Source organism: Amblyraja radiata, chromosome 20 (assembly GCF_010909765.2).
Source record: "Amblyraja radiata isolate CabotCenter1 chromosome 20, sAmbRad1.1.pri, whole genome shotgun sequence".
In the NCBI taxonomy this organism is placed as follows: Eukaryota; Metazoa; Chordata; class Chondrichthyes; order Rajiformes; family Rajidae; genus Amblyraja; species Amblyraja radiata.
The window spans coordinates 26,426,912-26,452,992 of NC_045975.1; the positions used below are offsets into that span (position 1 = coordinate 26,426,912).

Sequence of the window (26,081 nt, forward strand, 5' to 3'; positions counted from 1 at the left end):
TAACTCCCTCTTAAATATAGCCAATGAACTGGCCTCAACTACCTTCTGTGGCAGAGAATTCCACAGATTCACCACTCTCTGTGTGAAAAATGTTTTTCTCATCTCGGTCCTAAAAGACTTCCCCCTTATCCTTAAACTGTGACCCCTTGTTCTGGACTTCCACAACATCAGGAACAATCTTCCTGCATCTAGCCTGTCCAACCACTTAAGAATTTTGTAAGTTTCTATAGGATTCCCCCTCAATCTTCTAAATTCTAGCGAGTACAAGCCGAGTCTATCCAGTCTTTCTTCATATGAAAGTCCTGACACCCCAGGAATCAGTCTGGTGAACCTTCTCTGTACTCCCTCTATGGCAAGAATGTCTTTCCTCAGATTAGGAGACCAAAACTGTACGCAATACTCCAGGTGTGGTCTCACCAAGACCCTGTACAACTGCAGTAGAACCTCCCTGCTCCTATACTCAAATCCTTTTGCTATGAATGCTAACATACCATTCGCTTTCTTCACTGCCTGCTGCACCTGCATGCCTACTTTCAATGACTGGTGTACCATGACACCCAGGTCTCGTTGCTTCTCCCCTTTTCCTAATCGGCCACCATTCAGATAATAGTCTACTTTCCTGTTTTTGCCACCAAAGTGGATAACCTCACATTTATCCACATTATACTGCATCTGCCATGCATTTGCCCACTCACCCAACCTATCCAAGCACCTTGCATTGTAGCTAATTGTAGCTAATTACAAAATTCAATTACTAGATCTCAACGTCTATCCATTTCTTAAGAAAAGGCTAACATTTTTAAATAGCCTAAGTGTCCAAATAACATTCACACAAGAATTCACAATATAACATGATTTTAAAATCCCATTGTCATGAATTTATAGGCCAAATGGAAGGAATTTAGTGTTTAATTCCCGTAAATTAATGGCCATTTAAATCATCTTGCGAGTGAGATTTTGTGGAACGCGATCAATTGGAACGTTGCATTTGCGGTGCATTTAAACCCCATATCAGCAGGAAAAATACTGCCGGTTCGTATGGGGAAAAAATCACCTTATCGCAACGTGATATTTTGATTAAAGGCATCCCAAGAAGCACGTTTATATGTAAAAATAAACGGCTTACTTTGCTTTGTCCCGTACGTGAGATCCTTCCCGTTGTCGGCGTTCACGGCTTTAGAAGATGATTTTTAATTTACTCCTGCTATTAAATTATCCAGCGCTAATTTTAATAAACTTGATAAAACGGCAGTCGGAGCGATTATTCTTCAGCAGCTAAACAGCCTGAGAAAGATCGATTTGAACAGGCTGGAGAAAAACGGCATTTTAAACCCGCTCCCCTCTCAAAGGCGCCAAAGTCGCCCACACGGCCAGTGACAGAACTGCAGCGCCGCTGAAGGTAAGTTTTGTAACATACCTACATTAAAGGATACTTTCTTATTAGCTCTGTATCTGTTATTTGTTTTATTAAACAGCAGTACCAAAATCTTATAGGCACTACACAGGTGATGAAGGCTGAATGATGCTGCTTGAGGGAAAATAATGGCGGTAATAAAGTGTGAAATGAATAAAGCATAGGGTTCTCTATATATAGCAATGATTGTGGCAGGCAGTTAATGTGGCAGATATGCTGATGGTTCAAAAAAATACAATAGGTCTCATCCATTTGCTTGATAAATGGAACAAGTGGAGCTGTTCCTCTAGACGAACAATATAATTAGAATCTCAGCAGAGGAAGGCTGTGGGCCTAGGAGCTTTTTCGTTCAAGTTTGTGACCCAACTCACGGAACTACCTGAATTTTTAACATGTTGTGTAAAAATATTATATAAATCATACCTGAAACTCGTCAAGACCAAAACCTGCACATTTTTTTTTAAATATGAGAAAAACCTCAAAATTTTCTGAGTAGTAATTGTCCAATCAATGCACATTTGACATTGAGGTCGGACGCAAATTGACCAATCCCGTGCTTTGTTTTATGGTCGCTAGGCAGCAAGGACCCTGGGGTCATGGCTGCCTCCTCATTATATCAAAACAATAACAAGGTTTCTAAGGAATAAAGGTAATGCTAACCTTGCTGATAATTTAGTTTTTCAATTGATTTATCTTTATAAAGTTATGATGTGAACTGTTAAATAAAAATTATAAATAACAAATGTAGAGCTAGGGTTAGGATTAGGGTTAGGGTCAGTCAGTCAGTCGGTTATTCAGTCAGTCAGTCTGTCGGTCGGGCTTGTCAGTAGGCCGATGGATGCTGTGGAGGATCGGTCGGGCTGTCGGGCCGTCGGGCCGCCAGTGGGTGGTGAGAGTTGGGCCGGGCCCCGGTGGGTGGTGAGAGAGGTCGGACGGCTGGTGGGTGCTGCGAGTGGTCGGTCAGGCGGTTGGCCGGTGTTGCAGCGAGCGAGCCGGCGCTATAGGGGTGCTGAAGGCGGGCCAGGCAACGTGCAGGGCAGTGCTGCTCCCCACCATCACCACGATGATTCAGAAGGGCATGTTGGCCGAAGTGGTGGCAACCTCGCCAACAGTCTATCTGTCTTTTTTTTTGTGTTTTAAAAGAATGTATTAATGTTCTCTGGTTTGTTTTCTGTGGGGGGTGGGCGGGGGGTCAGTGGAAACCTTTTTTCAATCTCTTACCTTTCCAGAGACGCGATTGTTTTCCGGATCGTATCTCCGGTCGTGGAGCTGGCGGCCTTGCTCGGGGCTGACTTTGAACCCCACTGCGGGGCTGTGGACTTACCATCGGAGCCGATCCTTTGCCTGGGATCGACGCTCCAACTGCGGCCTGCGGATTTCACAATAGGGGAGCTCGCAGTCTCGGGTAGAGACCGGTGTCGACGCAGAATGTTTTGACCAGCCCCGACCCGGGGTCAGCTGAGATTTCCCCCTGATGCAGGAGCTTGATCGCCCCAACGCAAGGGCCCAAACACCGCCGGCTACAGGAGCCAAGATCGCCCCGTGAACGGAAGGCTCAAGTACCCCGACCGCGGGAAAACAAAAAGGGATGAGATTGAACTTTTTTCGCCTTTGAATGTGGAGGAGTCACTGCGGTGGATGTTCATGTTAAAATGTATTTCGTGTGTTTTGTTGCTTTTTATTGGTATGACTGTATGGCAAATCGTATGTTGCAAAACATACTTGTCTAATAAAGTATGATTATGATTATGATTTTGATTTTACGTAATGGATGGAATGAGTATTCTTCAATGCCCTGTTCAGTGATAAAATACATAATTACAGTATGAGAGAGTCATGATTTTTAGTCCAATTGCATGTTGTAATTCCAATATGATCTGTCCTATTCCATGAGGTAAAATAATGCTAAATCTGGTTCAATGAAAATAATCAGACATTCTAAGCTAATTATTAAGTACATATCATTAACAATATAACATCAATACCTGGTTGATTTTAAAACAGTACGTTGTATACAGTCATTATATCTTCTCGTAGAGTTGTTTAAGTGATGTATGTACTTATCAAAGATCTCTTCACGAGCTTGAATTCCAAAATACAGATTGTGGGCATCTTCTTTTCTCTGGGATAGAAGAAAACTTATTTTTATATTTTCTTTAAATAGTTTGCATGCTCTTACATTTTAAGTATACTTTTATAAAAGTAGACTATAGAAATAGGTTTAAACATTTTGGAAGACTAGGTTCCACCCTGTAATTGAAATGCAAAAAAAACTGTAGATATCGCAAATCTGAGATAAAAACAGAAAATAAAATACAGGCTCGGTGATCGTTTCGCTGAACACCTCTGCTCAGTCCGTCTTAACCAACCTGATCTCCCGGTGGCTCAGCACTTCAACTCCCCCTCCCATTCCCAATCTGACTTTGTCCTGGGCCTCCTCCATTGTCAGAGTGAGGCCCAGCGCAAATTGGAGGAACAGCACCTCATATTTTGCTTGGGTAGTTTACACCCCAGCGGTATGAACGTTGACCTCTAACTTCAGACAGCCCTTGCTTTCCCTCTTTCTCTATCCCCTCCCCCTTCCCAGTTCTCCCGCTAGTCTTATGCCCCGGTCCCACTTTTTAGGCGACTAGGCTGTCGCCACATGGTCGCCGGATGTCGCCTGTATGGTCGTGAGTAGTCTCCTCAGTCTCCCAAAAAAGCGTTTTTCTGGTCGTCGCTGGATTTTGAAATGTTCAAAACTTTTCGGCGACAGTCGGCATGTCGTAGTTTGTCAACAGGATGACGTAGCTTGTCGCCAGGGTGACGTAGGTTGTCTCCGGTGCTGACCGGTGAATTCCAATGGCTACTATCTACGTCAACCGGCGATAGATACCGGTGACTGAGTTATCTTACCTTGTCGTAGCTTGTCGTGGGTGGACGTAGGTTGTTGTAGGTGTGGTCGTAGGTGGACGTCCTAATGGGTCGCCGGTTGTCAGTAGCTTGCCGTAGCTGGATGTCATCTGGTTAGTAGGTTGTTGTAGACATTGTCGTAGACATTGTCTTGGGGGGGGGGTCAAGTCGCTAGTTTTTTGGCGACCTGCTACAACTATGACAGTCGCCGAAAAAATCACCTCAGTTAGATTCGATTGTCTCTGACTACATTCTATCTTTGTTCTGCCAACTACCCTGACATCAGTCTGAAGAGTCTCGACCCGAAACATCACCTATTCCTTCGCTCCAGAGATGCTGCCTGACCCGCTGAATTACTCCAGCATTTTGTGTCTACCTTCGATTTAAACCAGCAACTGCAGTTCTTTCCTACACATTTTGTCTGTTCCACTGCAAGTCCTCGTGGATTCCAGCTCCGGTTTCAGACATCCCAGTTCAGAACTATACGTTCTGAAAGTCGATCTGCCATTTTTCACAAGTTCTCATTCCGTGCCCTGCGTTCTACATTGGCTGCGATACGCCGGCACCAACAGGCCCTCGCTCTGGCTCTCCCACGGCTCCAAGCCTTACTCACCCACACCTGCAACGGACCCCACATACACTTCATCCAACGCCAGGTCCACGACCTCAACAAACGCTTCCTTTCCTACCTGGACTCCACAAAGGATCGCAAACTTGCTCGCATCCAGACCGGTACATCCACCAATACTCCTCGACTCGACTGCCCGAAGGCCCGGAGCATCACTGCTGGTCCGCACCGCCTGCCCGAACAACACAGGGCCCAGTCCCGCAATGCCATTGCTGCCACGAGGAGCAACACCAACACTCACCGCCTTCCTGGCCGATCTCAGGCCCGGACCACCGAAGATGCCACCATCGTCGACCCTCACTGCCTCCCCAGCCCATCCCAGACCCAGACCACCGAAGATGCCACTGTGGTCAACCTTCACCGCCTCCCCGGGGGCCACAACCACTGCTGCCACGGACCTTCACTGCCTCACCGGGAATGCCAACCTTTACCGCCTGACCGATAACGCCAACCCTCGCTGCCTTCCCGGCCATTCGCTGACCCGGGACTACCGACGCTTCGTCTGCTGACCTGGACTCCTCTTCCCGCAGGCCTCCAACAGCGACTCTGCCGACCTACGGGCCCTGACTGTGCTGGGTATTACTGTTTCCCCCAACCCTCCCTCAGTGGGGGTTCCACTGGGTCTTCCCCTTCCCCTTTTAGCTAGGTGACCCCAGCTACTCACCACCCATACAATCTATCTTTGCCCTCCTCCTCTCTGAACACCCACAATCCCCCCGCCAGACATCGCCTCGGCCTCCATCTACCCACCTGGCCTCATCCGACCCCCCCCCCCCCACCCTTGCCTTGTGTTCAGCATCCCCCCTGACCTCCCCATTTCTGATACGGAACGGTCTGTCCTCAGCAGAGGCCTCACCTTTGTTCCCTCCGCCTCCACCTCAACAAGTTCCGGGCCCGCCACAATGTAGAGCTTTTCTTCCGTTGCCTCCGCCTCCGGGCCTTTTTCTATGGGATGGAGTCCTCACCACCCAGTGATGACCCCTTCTCCTGTCTCCAACGGACCCCCTCCTCTTGGACTCCCCCGGATGGCCCCCTACCTTCTTTAGACCTTTTCATTTTCAACTGCCGGCGAGACATTAACCGCCTCAAATTTTCCACTCCCCTTACTCACTCTAACCTCTCCCCCCCTGAACTGTAGTCCTCCACTCACTCTGAAGCAACCCCGACAAGATAATGAAACCCGCCGACAAAGGAGGTGCGATAGTAGTCTGACGCGCTGACCTCTACCAGACTGAGGCCAGGCGACAACTCGCAGACACCTCCTCCTACTTATCCTTGGACCATGACCCTACAGACGATCACCAGGCCTTAATCTCAAGCACCATTACTAATTTCATCACTTCCAGCTCTCTGCCCTCTGAAGCCTCCAAACTTATCGTTCCCCAGCCCCGCATGGCACTCAAATTCACTTGGACCATCTCCGACATCTTCCTACCGTTTCTAGATTTCACCGTCTCCATCACAGGAAACAGACTATTGACCGACATCTACTACAAACCTACTGACTCCCATAGCCAGCTTGGCTACACTTCTTCCCACCCTGCTTCCTGTAAAGACTCTATCCCCCTACTCCCAATTCCTCTGTCTACGTCACATATGTGCCCAGGATGAGGTGTTCCATACCAGGGCATCGGAGATGTCCTCATTCTTTAGGAAACGGGGGTTTCCCTCTTCCATTAAAAATGAGGCTCGCACTAGGGGTCTCCTCGATATCCAGCAGCTTTGCTCTTGCTCCCGCTCCCCCCATTCGTAACAAGGACAGAGTCCCCCCTGTCCTCACCTTCCACCCCATCAGCAGTCGCATACAGCATATAACACTCCAACATTTTCGCCACCTCCAACGAGATCCCACTACTGGCCATATCTTCCCAACTCCACCCCTTTCCGCTTTCTGCAGAGACTGTTCCCTCTGAAACTCCCTGGTCAACTCGTCCCTTCCTACCCTAAACACCTCCTCCCCAGATACTTTCCCCTGCAACCGCAGGAGATGCAACACCTGCCCTTTATCTCCCCCCTCGACTCCATCCATGAACCCAAACAATCTTTCCAGGTGAGGCAGAAGTTACACCTCCTCCAACCTCATCTATTGTATCCGCTGTTCCAGGCGTCAACTTCTCTATACTGTTTTGCTGAACACCTCCGTTCAGGCCGTCTTAACCTACCTGATCTTCTGGTGGCTCAGCACTTCAACTTCCCCTCGCATTCCCAATCTGACCTTTCCATCCTGGGTCCACATTCTCTTGTTCGAGTAACTCCAATCTCTTGTGTTACCTCTGTCTCTTCAACATCTATAAACTTTCACTCCACTCATTCTTTCCACTTGCACTCTTCTGACCGTAATAGCTTTATCAGCGGTAGTCTTTGAACACTTGGCCCAATGCTCTGAGATTATCGTCCTCTACCTCTCCTGTTTTCTCCCAATAGACAATAGACTATGGGTGCAGGAGTAGGCCAATTGGCCCTTCGAGCCAGCACCACCATTCACTGGCTGATCATCTACATTCAGGACCCCGTTCCTGCCTTCTCCCCATATCCCCTGACTCCGCTTTCTTTAAGAGCTCTATCCAACTCTCTCTTGAAAGCATACAGAGAATTGGCCTCCACTGCCTCCTGAGGCAGAGAATTCCATAGATTCACAACCCTCTGTGTGAAAAGGTTTTTCCTCATCTCCGTTCTAAATGGCTTACCCCTTATTCTTAAACTGTGGCCACCGGTTCTGGACTCCCCCAACATCGGGAACATGTTTCCTGCGTCTAGCTTGTCCAAACTCTTAATAATCTTATATGTTTCAATAGGATCCCCTCTCATCCTTCTAAATTCCAGAATATACAAGCCCAGCCACTCCATTCTATCAACATATGACATTCCCGCCATCCCGGGAATTAACCTCGTGAACCTTCGCCGCACTCCCTCAATAGCAAGAATGTCCTTCCTCAAATTTGGAGACCAAAACTGCACACAATATTCCAGGTGTGGTCTCACTAGGGCCCTGTACAACTGCAGAAGGACCTCTTTGCTGCTATACTCAACTCATCTTGTTATGAAGGCCAACATGCCATTCGCTTTCTTCACTGCCTGCTGTACTTGCATGCTTACTTTCAGTGGATAAAAAAATGCTGGAGAAACTCAGCGGATGAGGCAGCATATATGGAGAGAAGGAATAGGCGATATTTCGGGTCGCGACCCTTCTTCTGACTGATGTCGGGGCGGAAAAAAGAAAGGAAGTAGAAGGAGACAGTAGGAATGTGGGAGAACTGAGAAGGGGGAAGCGAAGGAGGTTGAAAGCAAGGGCTATCTAAAATTAAAGAAGTCAATGTTCATACCACTGGGGTGCAGACTACCCAAGCGAAATGTGAGGTTTTGTTCCTCCAATTTGCGCTGGATCTCACCCTGACAATGAAGGAGGCCCAGGACCGAAAGGTCAAATTGGGAATGGGAGGGGGAGTTGAAGTGCTGGGCCACCGGGAGATCAGGTTGGTGAGGACGGTTAAAATAAGGACACCCAGATCTCGTTGTGCTTCCCCTTTTCCCAACTTGACCCCATTCAGATAATAATCTGCCTTCCTGTTTTTGCCACCAAAGTGGATAACCTCAAATTTATCCACATTAAACTGCATCTGCCATGCATCTGCCCACTCACCCAACCTGTCCAAGTCACCCTGCATCCTCATAGCATCCTCCTCACAGTTCACACTGCTTTGCGTCATCTGCAAATTTGCTAATGTTACTTTTAATCCCTTCATCTAAATCATTAATGTATATTGTAAATAGCTGCGGTCCCCGCACCGAGCCTTGCGGTATCCCACCAGTCACTGCCTCCCCTGCTGTAAACCTAGAAAACACCTCACTGTGTCAGCATACAATGTAAATGGGTGCCGTTGATGTAGTTCTTTGTTGAGACATTCACTGACCAACAACAATCTGTCAATGTATTTGTTTTCCCGCAGAGGGAAGATTTAGGTACAGTGGAACAATCACAGCTGGCAGGGTGACTAACAGGAGGCAGGTAGGTGGGCGATAGATAAAATGCTATGTAACTTTACCATTACATATATTTATTAAACTGCAATTGCTGCGTCTTCAGCATCTTCTGCTTGCTGCAAGCTATTTGACATATACTCTGGACTGTGATTACCATAGTAATTTGTGCTGATCCATGGCAATATGCTATTCTTGTTCAAAACTCCAACAGTGGATTCCTAACTTCAACAGAACTATGACAAATGTTGGATTAAAATTATCCACTACCACAATATGCCATGTTTGCATATCTAATAAGTACTACACTTTAAAAATCCCTCTCAAAGTTCAAATGAAGAGCAATTCAATTTCCCTGAAGAGTGTTTGTGTCATTACTTATTTAATCTGTCAAAGTCTATTCAACAAAATAGTAATTTCATCGTAAAATGTAATTCATAGTTACATTTTGTACTTTACATTAATTTTTAATAAAATTGATAACATTCTACTCACCAATATTTGAAAGCCATTTTCATTCAATTTTCTCAGATAAAGGTTCCTATTAGTTTTATTTTTGTCATTCTCTATTTTTTTCACTACGAAGACAAAGTCAGCGTTATTCTGAAAGATAAAGATAAGAAGATTTAGAAAATGCATTTGGGTTGTCAAAACATTGCAAATATTTCCTTTTCTTATAGGAGACTCCACCATTCACCAAACTCATATCGCATGTAAACTGGACATATGTTCTGGTGCAAAGATCTAATTTGCATCTTGCTTATTCTAATATGAGAATGTTAATGTAAAGGGAGTTCAAATTCCTGCTCATCTTCATGAGGAGTTAATCTTGAGGGAATGCATAAAAAATGTATTTCTGCTCTGATGGTATTTCAGTCACAGTCACAGAGGCCGACGTCAGAAGATCCTTCAGAGGGGTGAACCCTCGGAAAGCACCTGGACCTGATGGTATACCCAGTCATGTTCTCAAAACCTGTGCAGACCAACTGGCTGGGGTTTTTGTGAACATTTTCAACGTCTCACTTCCAAGGTCTGATGTTTCCACCTGCTTTAAAAGGTCATCAATAATACCGGTGCCCAAGAAGAGCAAAGTGACATGCCTCAATGACTATCGACCAGTGGCACTAACGTCTGTGGTGATGAAGTGCTTTGAGAGGTTGATTATGGTGCATATAGAAACATAGAAACATAGAAATTAGGTGCAGGAGTAGGCCATTCGGCCCTTCGAGCCTGCACCGCCATTCAATATGATCATGGCTGATCATCCAACTCAGTATCCCGTACCTGCCTTCTCTCCATACCCTCTGATCCCCTTAGCCACAAGGGCCACATCTAACTCCCTCTTAAATATAGCCAATGAACTGGCCTCGACTACCCTCTGTGGCAGAGAGTTCCAGAGATTCACCACTCTCTGTGTGAAAAAAGTTCTTCTCATCTCGGTTTTAAAGGATTTCCCCCTTATCCTTAAGCTGTGACCCCTTGTCCTGGACTTCCCCAACATCGGGAGCAATCTTCCTGCATCTAGCCTGTCCAACCCCTTAAGAATTTTATACGTTTCTATAAGATCCCCTCTCAATCTCCTAAATTCTAGAGAGTATAAACCAAGTCTATCCAGTCTTTCTTCATAAGACAGTCCTGACATCCCAGGAATCAGTCTGGTGAACCTTCTCTGCACTCCCTCTATGGCAATAATGTCCTTCCTCAGATTTGGAGACCAAAACTGTACGCAATACTCCAGGTGTGGTCTCACCAAGACCCTGTACAACTGCAGTAGAACCTCCCTGCTCCTATACTCAAATCCTTTTGCTATGAAAGCTAACATACAATTCGCTTTCTTCACTGCCTGCTGCACCTGCATGCCTACTTTCAATGACTGGTGTACCATGATATCAACTCCTACCTCGACAAGAACCTCGACCCACTGCAGTTCGCTAACCGCCACAACAGGTCAACGGTGGATGCGATCTCACTGGCTCTCCACTCCGCTCTGGACCACTTGGACGACAAAAACTGTACGTCAGGCTGTTGTTCATTGACTTCAGCTCGGCGTTCATCCACTCCAAGCTGGTTACCAAGCTCACGGATCTGGGTCTTTGCGCATCGCTCTGCAATTGGATCCTCGACTTCCTCATCCACAGACCAAAGTCTGTCCATATTGGTGGAAATGTGTCATCCTCAATAGCAATCAGCACGGGAGTACTTCAAGGCCAAGTGCTCAGTCCCCTGCTGTACTCACTATATCCTCATGACTGTGTAGCCGGACATAGTGCGAACTCCATCATCAAGTTCGCCGACAACACCACTGTTATGGGACGAATCCCAGGTGGTGATGTCAGAGTATAGAAGTGAGATCGACCGATTGACCAAATGGTGCCAGCACAACACCCTGGCTCTCAACACCAGCAAAACCAAGGAACTGATTGTGGACTTTGGAAGGTGTAGGATAGGGACCCACAATCCCGTTTATATTAACGGGATGATGGTGGAAAGGGTCAAAAACCTCAAATTCCTGGGCGTGCATATTTCCAAAGATCTTTCCTGGTCCCAGCACACTGATGCAATTATAAAGTAGGCACATCAGCGCCTCTACTTCCTGAAAAGATTACCGAGAGTCGGTATGTCAAGGAGGATTCTCTCGAACTTCTACAGGTGCACAGTAGAGACCATACTGACTGGCTGCATCATGGCCTGGTTCGGCAACTTGAACGTCCAGGAGCGGAAAATACTGCAGAAAGTTGTGACCACTGCCCAGTCCATCACCGGCTCTGACCACCCCACCATCGAAGGGGTCTATAGCAGTCACTGCCTCAAAAAGGCTGCCAACATCATCATAGACCTGCACCATCCTGGTCACATACTCATTTCACCGTTGCCATCAGGAAGAAGGTGCAGGAGCCTAAAATCTGTAACATCCAGGTTCAGGAACAGCTGCTTCCCCACAGCCATCAGGCTATTAAACACGACATCAGATAAGCTCTGAACAATAACAGTCTATTATTATTATTGCACTATATCTGTTTATTTATTGTGTATATATGGTTTATGGTCTATAGACACACTGAACTTTTAACTTCCGTTTTATATTATGTTTACATATTCTGTTGTGCTGCAGCAAGTAAGAATTTCATTGTCCTATCTGGGACAGATGACAATAAAACTATCTTGACTCTTGATCTCCTGTAGTGTAAAGAGATGCACATTCTGCATTGTGCATTGCAGAATGTGCATCTCTTTACACTACAGGAGATATTCTACAGTCGGTATTCATGTGAAAACCAGAATCTGGTTTTGAAAGATTTCAATGTAACAGCCCTATCTATTCCTTGAGTCAACATCCCTGACCATCGCCCTTCTCCCCCGACTGCTCAGTTTGGCCGGGCAGCCAGCTCTATGAAGAGTCCTGGTGGGTCCAATATTCATCTATTTAAGAATGACGGAGGCCACTGTGCTCTTCGGGACCTGCAGAGCTGCAGAAATAGTTTTATACCCTTCCCCAGATTTGTGTCTCGATACAATCAGACTCGGAGGTCTACGGACAATTCCTTCGTCTTCTTGGCTTGGTTTTTGCTCTGGCATGCACTGTCAACTGTGGGACCTTATATAGAAAGCTCAATTTTGAGTGTCATAGCAAAGGGTCTGAAGGAATGGGTGTTAATGTGATATTTCAGTTATTTATTTCTAATTACTTTGCAAAAATTTCTAAACACCTGTTTTCACTTCTTCATTCTGGGGTATTGTGTGTAGATTGATGATATAAAAAAGAAGTTAATCAATTTTAAAATAAGGCTGTAACGTAACAAAATGGGGAAAAAGTGAAGGGGTCTGAATACTTTCTGAATGCACATTAGATTGTTGATGAGTTGGGTTGTGGTGTATAATTCAAGAGTTGCTGACATGAAGCTGTTCTTGACCCCGGAGGTCACAGTCCTCAGGCTCCTGTACCCTTTTTCCTGATGGTAGAAGTGAAATGAAAGTGTTTCCAGGGTGACGTAGGTCTTTGATGATGTTAGCTGCCTTTATGAGGCAACATCTCCTGTAGTTCCCTTCAACAGGTAAGTCAAAACCGATGATATACACAAAATGCTGGAGTAACTCAGCGGGACACAGAAGTCTGAAGTTCAGGTTCTGAGAAAGGTCTTGACCTGAAACGTCACCCATTCCTTCTCTCCAAAGATGCTGCCTGTCCCATTGAGTTACTTCAGCACTTTGTGTTGATCTTCAGTGTAAACCTGCCTCTGCAGTTCCAGTCAGTGTCCACCACTTTCTGCAGCCTCCTTCATTCCTGAGCTTTCGAGTTACTGAACCAGGCCATAATGCAACCAGTCAGTATGCTCTCTACTGTACACCTATAGAAGTTCAGTAGGGTATTCAGCGACATACCAAATTCCCTCAATCAAGTAGTAGTAGAGGTGCTGATGAGCTTTCTTTGTGATTGCATTATTGTGCTGGGAACTAGAAGCTGTTGACTCTCACCACTACCATCCCATTGATGGAACAGGATCGTGGATCCTTGGCTTTTCCTTCCTGAAGTCCATGATCGGTTCTAACATTGAGACAGTATTGTTGTTATGGCACTATTGAACCAGATTATCAAACGGCCTTCTGTATTCTGACTCGTCACTAACTATTATTGGTCCAACAATGGCGGTATCGTCGGCTCTTTTAAAGATTGCATTAGAGCTATGTCAGGCTACACATTCATGGGAGAGAATAAAACATTGCATTCAGTGGTGGAATTTGACAGATTGTAGTGGGTCCAGGTCCTTGTTAAGGCAGGAGTTGATATGTGTCACAACCAACCACTCAAAGCACTTCATCACCATGGGCCACGGACATAAGTGCCCCCAGTCAGTGGTCATTGAGGAATATCACCTTGCTCTTCTTGGGCATCGGCATTATGGATGTCCTTCCATATACAGCAACTAGGGTTGTTTCCATCTAACCAGTGTTCCTGAATGAGTGTCAAGTTGAGTAAAGAGGAAAGCATACTGCCTACTTATCTAGAGTGAACAGGAATGGCAGCGAACTGCACTATGATACCATCAGTTCAACACACAATCTTTTGAGTTAGTGCCAATGGCATGATAGTATTTCTATTTTTCAGTATTATTTATCTTCTCATGATTTGTTCAATTAGATTTTTTGAAAATATAGTTACCTGCCCATTACAATTCTCAATTAGTGGGTATTCCTCTTCAAAACGAGGTAAAATGTTTATCATTTGATTCTGTAAACAAAAAATAAGAGAGATTATGATACCATTGCTGCAACATAGCGCACACATAATTTGCATGGATCTCATTGCCAAAGCTACTGAGTTTCAAAAACTGAGTATTTTAGGGAAGGCAAGACATGATATTTTCACTTCATTAATTGCTTTTCACATAAAATATCTGAAGAACAGAAATGCCATTATTAACAAATAAATAATAGAAAACTTGCATTGTCTGCCACAAAAAATGAAAATAAATGAAGGCAAAAATGATCACTTAAAGGAGGAGGCAAGATTGGGGTGAATTAATTTGGAATTCAATTTGGTTTAATTTGATTTATTGTCGTAAAGGATCCTTCAGCAATTACACAGAATCAATACACACCTCCTCATCGGAAGTCACTGAGTGGAACTCTAAGCACAACATACAACTACACTGCAGTTTAAATCACCACATAAAAGCTAAATTTTGAGTTTATTTTTAAACTTCCAAATCTCAACATGAAAATCTGTTGTTTGATCCAGATTGTCTGAATATGTGCAAGCCTAACATACCTGTTGCCAATGAATAATGAGAAGCCTGCTGCTGCAGATTCTACGATAAGATCAAAGGCAGTCATTGAACTTTGCCAGCTGATAAATAAATTCTTGCAGACACCTCCACAACAGATAAATGTGTTGCCAAAGCCTATTGAGAGCATGACAACTCACTTCCAATGTTGCTTTTTCCAATGGACATCAATTAATCCATAATTAGTAAAGATCTGAGTGTTAAAATTAGAGAAACCTTAACGTGGGGAGGGGGTGGAATTGTATATACTAAAAGAGAATACACATAAGTTTTCTGAATGGACAGTGTGGCAGATGCAGTGCAGGATAGATAAATCCAATATATAACATGAGGCAAAAAAACAAAAAGTACTGAGGGAGCTCAGTGGGTCAGGCAGCTTCTGTGGAGGGAATTGGACAGGCAACATTCTGGGTTGGGACTCTTCTTCTCACAGATGAAGTAGGATTAGTCTGAAGAAGGGTCCCAACCCGAAATGTTGCCTGCCCGCTATCTCCACAGACAATGCCTGACCTGTTCAATTCATCCAGCCTTTGTTTTTTTGCTCACAATTCCAGCATCTGCAACCTCTTGTGTCTCAAAGATATATAACATGTCGGGAGTACAAGGAACTGCATTTTAATAGTAAAGAAATTAAATGGATTATAGAAGCAGACGGCAGGCAAAATCAGTAATTGTGTATCAAAATTCACAATAGATGAAATCAAGAGGATAACATCAAAAACATTTTCAGCTTCAGCAGCAATACTGAATACATTTCAATATCAAAAGGATTAAAACAACTGGTAGCAGTGCAATATAATTTAAGATCTTAAAATGTTCTCAAGACCTGACTACCAGAGGAGATCAGAAGAAAACTTTGCAGTTCACTTTAATATTGAAACATAATAATTTCTGCAAAGCGGCTTCAGAGTTTGACCCCCTTGTCAAGACTCTTTGATCTCTTTAAAATACACTTTTGAACCTCCACTTCAAATACAATTGCAAGCAAAAAAAAAATCTGCAAAACGGTTTCAATAAATCCATTCTTTAGGGGAGCAGATCATGTTGACTGCAGTCTGTAATAAAAATCAGGAGACATTCATCGATGGCATATTTCACAAACTTATCAGTGGGAAATTTTGCAATTTCCCTTAAATTGCTACCCAAGTTAAAAATAGAATTGCTAAGAAGCAGAAATTCAGCTTTCAGATGCAGTCTTGCATATTTCTAATTGTGCTGACATCAAATTTGACCGTCAAAACATGATGCAAAACATGAAATGCATAAATGGAAGTGAAAAGCGGATCAAAAACGTCTTTATTCCTGTGGAGTCAAATCAGTTTTGTGACATAGGACTGTCTCCACACAAAGACCTGAATCTTGCTTTTAGTTTGTGGGATCAGGCTGAACTGATGATATGCAAGGTGTTTCTGCAAAACATAACTAAGGCAAGTCACAAAAACGCGATGGAAGACATTTATTCTGAAACTCTTCAGGGATTTGCAGAATTATTCAAATTGGAATTCTTTACAGGGAAGTTACAATGCAGAGATTGTCATTTGAGATACTTTTAATAATAGGAATAAAACTCAGTTACAACTGCATTTGAAGCTATTCAGAATTAATTGACAAATTAACTAAATGTATAATATCACATTACCTTTGAAAGCCTCTGATATTGGCCTTCCCCATTACCTATGTTTAAAATGATTTATTTTCATCCAGAGGCAGATTTCTATCAAATGAAGATAGATGGGTAGACACTTTGGAAGGAAATCCAGGGGGTTGAGGCTTAGACTTGAATGCACATATGGTGGGAGGAGGAGTGAGTAGATGGGACTAAAGAAATGAAAAAAGGTTGAAATTGGAGGAGGAGGAAGGATACACAGATAGGGTGGTGTGATGCATTAGATGAGAATTGACTTATTCCAAAGAGCAAGTGAAGGTCTCATGAAAATATATTATGCTCTCACAGACTCAAAGACAAGGCCTGAAACTAAACTAAACTAAACTGATTGACATCACTCTGAAGGTGTCAGGCCGGATTACTGCCTGAACTACCATAAAGTATAAAACACAGACAAGCAGGAGCTGGCAGTGGTTATAAGAAAATGAATGACAAAAGGATGTCAGAAGCTGTCATTCTATACCTGGCTCTTTTACTGTTGAACCACGGGGAGTATTCATATGCTTCTTGGTCAATAAGGAATGTTTAAATTAAAAACTACTTATTGTAGGTCAACTCTAACTCTTATTTCACATCCCAATGTACCTCCAAATCCTTTGAGAGGTGGTTGTAACACAACACAATTGGAGGCATGTCTCAATTTTAACTTCTATATGTTACATTAAGGGTGACACAATGGCACATGACACAATGACACATTAGCTGGTTGAGCTGCTGTATCCCAGCACCAGAGACCCCGACTAATTTTTCTGTTTGTATGCCTCGTTGTTACCTTCTTCCCATCCAACAACGAACTATTGTACATTTACTTGGTCATCGTCTCCTTCCATATCTCTAGTTTCCCTCTCCCTTGACTCTCAGTCTGAAGAAGGGTCTCGATCTGAAATGTCACCCTTCTCTCCAGAGATGCTGCCTGTCCCGCTGAGTTACCCCAGCAGTTTGTGTCTATCTTCAGTGTAAGCCACCAAATACAGATCCTTTCTACACATAGAACTAGTGTGAATTGGTGAACGATGGTCGGCTTGGACTCAGTGGGTCGAAGTGCCTGGTTCCTTGCTGTATCTCTATACTAAACTAAACGACATTCTCATCCCTGAATCATTAATTCAAAACAGCAAAGATTTCAACTGGGGGAAGATGAACAAGAGTTGTTAGTCAGTTCTTCAACATCAAAAAGGTATTTCCACTAAAATAATGCTGTCAAAATATCCTAGAAATATGTAATAAACTATTAAATACTATGATGGGAGTATCAAAAACTTTATTCTGGGTTGGTAAACTGGAATGGGGCTTCTTGCCTGCATTATCCATGGTTACTTTGTGAATAGATTTGGCAATTGTGCAAAGCATTGACATGACGAGACATGTTTTAGAAAATGTTACCGCTGGAAGGAATTTCTTGTTTGCCAGAAGTGTTTTTTCCCCTCACATAGCTCCTTGTGTATGTTTGAAATAAATAATTGCATGTTAGTGTCCATTCAAATCACAATGAGGAGAAAGCAAACCATCCTATTTACTTTTTTTCATTAGTGAAAGAATCATGACCAAGGAGACATGGATGCAAATAAGGGGCCAGTCATTTGAAACTGATGTGTTTAGAAATCTGGTCTCACAGAAACAATCTACTTATCTACTTATACCTAATCATACTTCAGCAATGAAACATTATGGACCACAATTTTACAATCAACTCAATCCAGTTGTATTTCCAGTACATACCACCTCCCTCCACTGAAAACACTGGAACCACCAAGGAGAAATTTCAGCTCAAAATAGTAAATAACGGATCAGAAATCGAAAATTCAACAAGGATATGTAATGGGGTTGATCCATTACTGCACATCTTACAATAAATGAAATACTTACCAATTATATTGCATGGATCAATAATCTCCAGCTATATCTATTATTTCATTCACTCATCTTTCCCAACCAAATATTTTATCAAAGCACATTTAATTCATTTGAACCACTAATTAGGAATTGGATATGCAAATCTTCCATTCTAAGAATGCAAATACTTGAAATGTATTTGTTAAACATATTTTCCCAATCCTGTGCTCATAATATGCATCATCCTGTTTGCTTTGACATCATCCAGACTCAGCTATTAGAGAACAAGAAACATACTCCTGATCCATCTGGGTTTCTCTAATGATAACAAGTTGAAATCTTTTGCACTAAATGCTCAGAAGTATAGTTGGCATCATTTCATCCACGAGATAAAGTTCAATGAGATCAAATCAGTTGCTACATTTTCATTGGTGACTGAATAAGATGATTCTGGAAGTATACTTTCTCAAGTATTAAACCAATAAATCCATAATCAAATTTTGAAAAGCCCTTATATCCAATGATAATCTCTCTATTTAGCTTGAAAGTTGAACATTTAAGAAATTAAGAAATAGAAGCAGAAAATAGCGTGCATCATTTCAATTCTGTTCAGCCATTCATTGCGATTTGATTGTTGGCCTAAACTCTACTTTGACTAATTCTGGATTTCCCTTATTATCCATATATCTGTGAAAATTAGAAAAAATATGGTGATGGAAATTTGAGATAAGAAGAGAAAATGCTGGAATTACTCAGCAGATCAGGCAGCATCTGTGGAGAGAGAATCAGACCCTTCATCAGAACTGGATTAGTAATCCAAATATCTAATTCAGCCTTGAAAATAGTTAATGAACAGGATTGTGCTCAATCAGCCTGCCATCTGCACTCACCTGCCCTCCCATTCCACACTATTGCAGCAACTCACTCACCTTTAACTGGTCTACACATCCAAATATCCTGCGGACTGTCTGCCCTGATGGTACCATGAAGCAGTGAATGTCAACTAGATATCAGGTGGCTTCGCTCCCAGGATATTTTGTTTTTCTTTGGTCAAAGACATTTTTAAGTTTTTGGAAACGTTTCTAATGATCAAAACCATTTTTGAAATTGTTAAAATAAATTTAAATTATTTTATGTAGATTTAAAAAAAAATAAATAAAGATTCACTTACTAGAAATTATCTGTCCTGACTTTGTTTCCTTTAACCCAAATCTCTTTAAACACTCACATTTATCAGACTTACATTCTCTATACGGTATTTCCTATTCTTCCTCCAAAATTGGATAAGATCACTTTTCCACACTTAGTATTACTCCCATAGCACTTTGAGGAAGAATGCGCCAAAGACCAGTGTATCCCAGGGAAGAAAAAAAATCTAATTTCTGACTAAAATGGGGAAAGCCTTACTTTTTTTTAAATAGTGACCCCGTCCTAGTTGTAGATTCTTCCACACCAGGAAACTTCTTTTCCATATTCACCATGTCAAGATTCCTCAGGATCTAAAGTTTCAATCAAGGTTATTTTCATTGTCCAAAAATTCAGTGGACAGAAGCCTTTCCTCATAAGACAATCTGTCTGCTCAAGGTATCTTTCCAGAATACTGTATAGGAAGGAACTGCAGATGCTGGTTTTAACCGAAGATAGACACAAAAAGCTGGAGTAACTCAGCAGAACAGGCAGCATCTCTAGAATCCTTGTCTGCACTGCTTCCAGTACATTACATTATTCCTCAAATAAGGATACCTGAAAGTCGAATTGCTGGCTCATGAAAATTAGCAACACGAATAGTAAAGACGGCGTGTGGTATGCCATCCTTCATTGGTCGGGGCAATGAGTATAAGAGCCAGGAAGTCAACATGCAGCATTATAAAACTTTGGCTAGGCCTTATTTGGAGCATTGTATGCAGTTCTGGTTGCCCCATGACAGGAAGGACGTGGAGGATTTCGAGGTACAGAAGAGGTTTATCAGATAAAAGCTGAGTTACTGCAGCTTTTTGTGTCTATCTTCAGTTTAAACCAGCATCTGCAGTTCCTTCTTACACAGAAAAAGACCAATCTTGCCGTCCTCTCTGTTTCCTGCTCAGCACCCAACCTTCCATCAATGTCAGTATGTTATGCCCTTCACCATGAGCTTTCATTTTCAGTGTGGAAACAGGTCCTTTGGCCCGGCACATCCGCTCCGACCATTGATCACCCACACACAAATTGCTAAAATTACTGGGGGTGGGAGAGGGGAGGGGGGGGGGGGGGGGGGGGGGAGGGGGGGGGAGAGGTGGGGGTGAGAGAGGGGGAGAAAGAGGCCAGGAGAGGGGAAAGGAGGGGGGGGGGGAGAGAGGGAAGGAAGCGAGAGGCCAAGGAAGAAAGAGGCCGGGGAGAGAGAGGAGAGAGGAGAGGGGCAGGATGAGGGGGGGTGGAGCGAGGAGGGGGTTAGGGGGGGGGGGGAGAGCGAGAGAAAGAGGCCGGGGAGGGGAGAGGAGGGGGGGGGGAGAGAGAGGCCGAGGAAGAGAGTTAGGCAGGCAGAGCGAGAGGAGGGGGGGGAGAGAGAGAGGAGGGGGGGAAGACAAAGGGGGAGGGGGGGAGAGGTGGGGATAGAGGATGGGGTAGGGGAGGGGGAGGGGAGAGGGTGGGGAGGGGGGTGGGCGGTGGAAGAGAGGACGGGGGGGGGGGGGGGAGAGCGGCCGAGGGGAGGGTGGAAGAGTGGCCGGGGGGAGAGAGGCCGGTGGGAAGAGAGAGGCCAGGGGGAAGAGAGAGGAGCCATCCGAGGAGCCGAGAGAAAGCACTGAGAGAAAGCGACCCCCGAGCGTCTTTTGAATAATTGGGGGGACAAGGGAGAGGTGAGGGGGGGGGGTGGGAGAGGTGGGGGGGAGAGAGGTGGGGGGGAGGGTGGGGAGGTGAGGAGGGGGATGAGAGGGCTGCATCTTTTGAATAACGGGGGAGGAGGGAGAGGTGGGGGGGAGGTGGGAGAGGCCGGGGGGGGGAGGAGGGGGAGGTGGGGGGTGATGTCACATGAAGTGCGAGGAAGAAGGGCACGCAGATCCATTGTGACGTCATCAGCGAATGACAGTCGTTTTTATTTCAAAGTTTTGTCGGATTTTTGAACATTTTCATTAATAACTCGAGAAATATGGCATGAAAATTTAAGAAGGCGATTTCGGACATCAGGGGAAAAATCTCTACTGGAATATGTAAAAATGTTACCGTTAGCGTAGTTTTTCAAGAAGATGTGATTATACACAAACAAACACACACACGTACAAACACAAACACAAACAAACACACACACGAACAAACACATCCACATCCAAGATCAGACTTTTAATAGTTATATGATGTCAGTTGTTAGTTCCATGTGTTCCCTGGCCCATTATCACTCATGGTCTCTTATTTAATGTTTCCCAACCTTTTTTGATCCTCATTTTGGCATGTTTTTAGTCTCTTCCGTTGTAAAACCAAATGTACCGGTAATTTATTTGCTTAAAGCCTCTGCCATTTCTTTATTCCTCTTTACTAATTCCCCTGTGTCAGCTTCTTAGAGACCGACATTAACTTTTGCAAAGAAAAAACAGACGGACTGCAGGCGAGCCGCAGCTGCCAGGCAGCGCCGCCACTGATACCAAAAAATCTGATACCATCTTAACTTCTTGAGTTAGCAAAGGATTTTGTGCTGTTTTATTCCTCAATGGTATACTCTTTATTGCGAGCAATATATTTATTTAATAACCTGCTATTACATATCTACTCCCACACTGTTTAGATCTTTGACTGCTCACATAACCTACCTCTATATCCCATTCAAGCCTCATCTTGTCTGATTCATAACTTACTTTCCTATCTCTCTTCATGTCATCAGCAAATTTAAGGACCATACCTCTGGTGCCTTAAATTCATTCAAATAGATTATAAAAGGTTGGGGGTCAAGACCAATTTCCATCGCCCACTGCTCATTACGTGATACCAAGCATAACAGGACCTGAAGAAGGGTCTCGACCTGAAATGTCACCCCGTCCTTCTCTCCAGAGATGCTGCCTGTCCCGCTGAGTTACTCCAGCTTTTTTGTGTCTATCCGGTTTAAACCACCATCTGCAGTTCCTTCTTACACAGAAAAAGACCAATCTTACCGTCCTCTCTGTTTCCTGCTCGGCACCCAACCTTCCATCAATGTCAATAGGTTATCCCCTTCACCATGAGCTTTCATTTTCAGTGTGGAAACAGGCCCTTTGGCCCACCGCATCCACAACGACCATTGATCACCCACACACAAATTCTATGTTATCCCACTTTCGCATCTTACACACTAGGGGGAATTGACAGAAGCCAATTAACCTACAAACCTGCACATCTTTAGAATGGAGGATGAAACTGGAGCATCCGGAAAGAACCAACACGATCACAGAGAGGACGTACAAACTCCGCACAGACAGCACCTATAGTCAGGATTGAACTCAGGTCTCTGGTGTTGTGAGGCAGCAGCTCCACCGTTGCATCACTGTGACGCTAGTTCACAATCCATTCACTTTCACTGCAGCAAACTTCTTTAGAACCCTAGGTACACAAAAATGCTGGAGAAACTCAGCGGGTGCAGCAGCATCTATGGAGCGAAGGAAATAGGTAACGTTTCGGGCCGAAGCCCTTCTTCAAGCAAGAAGAAGAAGTTGGGTTTTGGCCCGAAACGTTACCTATTTCCTTCGCTCCATAGATGCTGCTGCACCCGCTGAGTTTCTCCAGCATTTTTGTGTACCTTCGATTTTCCAGCATCTGCAGTTCCTTCTTGAATTCTTTAGAACCCTGCTGTGCTGACCATCAATTTCAGAGAATATGTCAGTTGTTAGTTCCATATGTTCCCTGGCCCATGTTCTCTTATTTTATGTTTTCCAACCGTTTTTGATCCTCTTTTTGGCATGTTTTTAGTCTCTTCCATTCTAAAACCAAATGTACCGGTAATTTATTTGCTTAAAGCCTCTGCCATTTCTTTATTCCTCTTTACTAATTCCCCTGTGTTAGCTTCTAAGAGACCAACATTAACTTTTGCTACTCCCTTTTACAAAGTAGCAGAAAATCTGACACTACATTTTTATATATGTGACTAGTTTACTTCCATATTCTATTTTCACCCTATTTTAAAAAGTTGTAATTAAAGATGGACCCAAAGTGCTGGAGTAACTCAGCGGTTCAGTCAGCATAACTGGAGAAAAAGGATAGATGATGTTTCGGGTCGGGAACTTTCTTCAGACTCCAAGAGGAGGAAGAATGTTGAAGACGGGAGAAGGAGTCATCACTGAGCGGTGAGGACTCCTTCCCATGGAAGAAGACATGGAGGCGGAGGCAACGGAAGAAAAGCTTTACTGTATAGCGAATGCTGAACTCGAAGAGGTGGGGGGCAGAGGAGGTTAAGGGGGATGGTGAAAATGCAATTAGGGTGTGCAAAAAGAGGAGGAGTATTGGGGATGGGGCCTTAACCTTTGTTTCCTAAAATGTTTGGGCTTATCACAACAATTCAACCCTTTTTAACAATCTGATACCTTCTTGAGTTAGCCATGGATTTTGTGCTGTTTTATTCCTCAAGCATCTTTATTGAGAGCAATATATTTATTTAATAACCTGTTATTACATATCTACTCCCACACTGTTTAGATCTTTGACTGCTCACATAACCTATCTCTATATCCCATTCAAGCCTCCTCATGTCCGATTCATAATTTACTTTCCTATCTCTCTTCATGTCATCAGCAAGACCTCTGGCCTTAAATTCATTCAAATAGATTGTAAGAAGTTGTGGTTCAAGACCAATTCCCCTGTCCCATTGCTCATTACGTGATACCAAGCCGAAAAAGACCAATCTTGCCCTCCTCTCTGTTTCCTATTCAACACCCAAACTTCCATCAATATCAATATGTTATCCCCTTCACCATGAGCTGTAATTTTCTGAATGTATTTGATTTGTCACTGTCAACTACAATTTCACTTTCATATGAACACCATGTCTAATCTATTAGGATTTTCTAAATGTTACTATTTCCTTAACATTGTGTCCGAAGCATTTTCGCAATGACAGATGTTACAGTGCATTCAGACCCCTTCACTTTTCCCACATTTTTTTACTTTACAGCCTTATTCTAAAATGGATTAAATTCTTTTTTTTTAATTATCAATCGACACACAATACCCAATAATTTAAAAAAGCAAAAACAAGTGTTTAGACATTCCTGACCAAAGCCTTCTTCCCCAATTGCTCAGTTTGGCCGGGCGGCCTGCTTTATGAAGAGTCCTGGTTGTTCCAAAGTTCTTGCATTTAAGAATGGCGGAGGCCACTGTGCTCTTCGAGACCTACAATGCTGCAGAAATTGTTTTATACCCTTCCCCAGATCTGTGTCTCGACACAATCCTGTCTCGAAGGTCTACGGCCAATTCCTTCGTCTTCATGGTTTGTTTTTTGCTCTGACATGCACTGTCAATGGTGGAACCTTATATAGACAGGTGTGTGCCTTTCCAAATCATGTCCGATCAATTTAATTTACCACTGGTGGACTCCAATCAAGTTGTAGAAACATCTCAAGGATAATCAATGGAAACAGGAATCTTAGCTCAATTTTGAGTGTTATAGCAAAGGGTCTGAATACTTATGTAAATGTGATGTTTCAGTTATTTATTTTTAATCACTTTGCAAAAATTTCTAAACACCCGTTTTCACTTCTTCATTCTGGGGTATTGTGTGTAGATTGATGATTAAAGAAAAGAATTTAATCCATTTTAAAGTAAGGCTGTAACGTAAAACAAAATGTGGAAAAAGTGAAGGGGTCTGAATACTTTCTGAATGCACTGTATGAGCCTTTAATTCCTAATCTGTTCCTCCAACCTTTTTTGATCATGTTGTTACATTTGTTACTTTCCAACCCACTGGGACATTTCCAGAAACTAGGGAATTTTGAAAGTTTAGTTTAATTTAGAGATACAGTGTGGAAACAGGCCCTTTGGCCCTCCGCGTCCACGACGACCATTCATCACCCGCACACAAATTCTATGTTATCCCACTTTCGCATCTTACACACTAGGGGCAATTGACAGAAGCCAATTAACCTACAAATCTGCACGTCTTTAGAATGGAGGATGAAACCTAGAGTAAGCCCGCGCGGAGTGAGCCCATGTGGTCACAGAGAGAACGTACAAACTCTGCACAGACAGCACCCATAGTCATGGTCAAACTCAGGTCTCTGGTGTTGTGAGGCAACAGCTCCAGTTTAAACCATCATCTGCAGTTCCTTTTTACACTCATTTAGAACCCTGCTGTGCAAGCCATCAATTTCAGAGGATATGTCAGCGCTTTGTGTTCCCTGAACCATTTTCTCTGATGTTCTCTTATTTTATGTTTCTCCACCTTTTTTGATCCTATTTTTCTCCAGTCTCTTCCGTTATAAAACCAAATGTAATTTATTTACTTAAAGCCTCTGCCAATTCTCTATTACTCTTTACTAATTCCCCTGTGTCAGCTTCTAAGAGACCAACATTAACTTTAATCTACCCCTACTCTGGTTAATCTGATTTTTCAATCTGCATTAGCCAATTCTCCCTTCCTCTTTGTGCAATAACTTCCATTTAGTTTTAAGGCCCCAGCCTTGGACTGATATTTGTCACTCTAAAACTGAATGTTACATAACCTTTCCTCGTTACCAGTTCCAAAATATACAAAAATTCACCTTGGTGAATATGAAAATGGCCATAGGTTATCCCATTACTTGATTGCAAGTCCCTTTTGTATTTTGATTGATACTCTGTCCAGTGGTATAGCCGAAATCAGAGGCCTGCTGACTGCTCTTGTCAATTTCTTTGATCCTTTTGTCCACTCAAACGGACTCCACCAAAGATCTTATAGCGGATCCGCTATAGGATCTT

At 43.5% G+C, this 26,081-nt stretch overlaps 1 protein-coding gene across 1 annotated transcript in view; it reads right to left on the reverse strand.

Annotated features, from left to right (window-relative positions):
• ano9 (anoctamin 9) overlaps positions 1–26,081 on the reverse strand; it is a 70,053-nt gene that overhangs the window by 42,608 nt on the left and 1,364 nt on the right. Inside the window, exons 2-4 of the mRNA XM_033039129.1 lie at positions 14,071–14,139; positions 9,408–9,515; positions 3,400–3,536 (exon numbers count right to left, since the gene is read on the reverse strand). Of these exons, the coding sequence (XP_032895020.1) occupies positions 3,400–3,536; positions 9,408–9,515; positions 14,071–14,139 (314 nt within the window). The remainder of the gene's footprint in view (positions 1–3,399; positions 3,537–9,407; positions 9,516–14,070; positions 14,140–26,081) is intronic.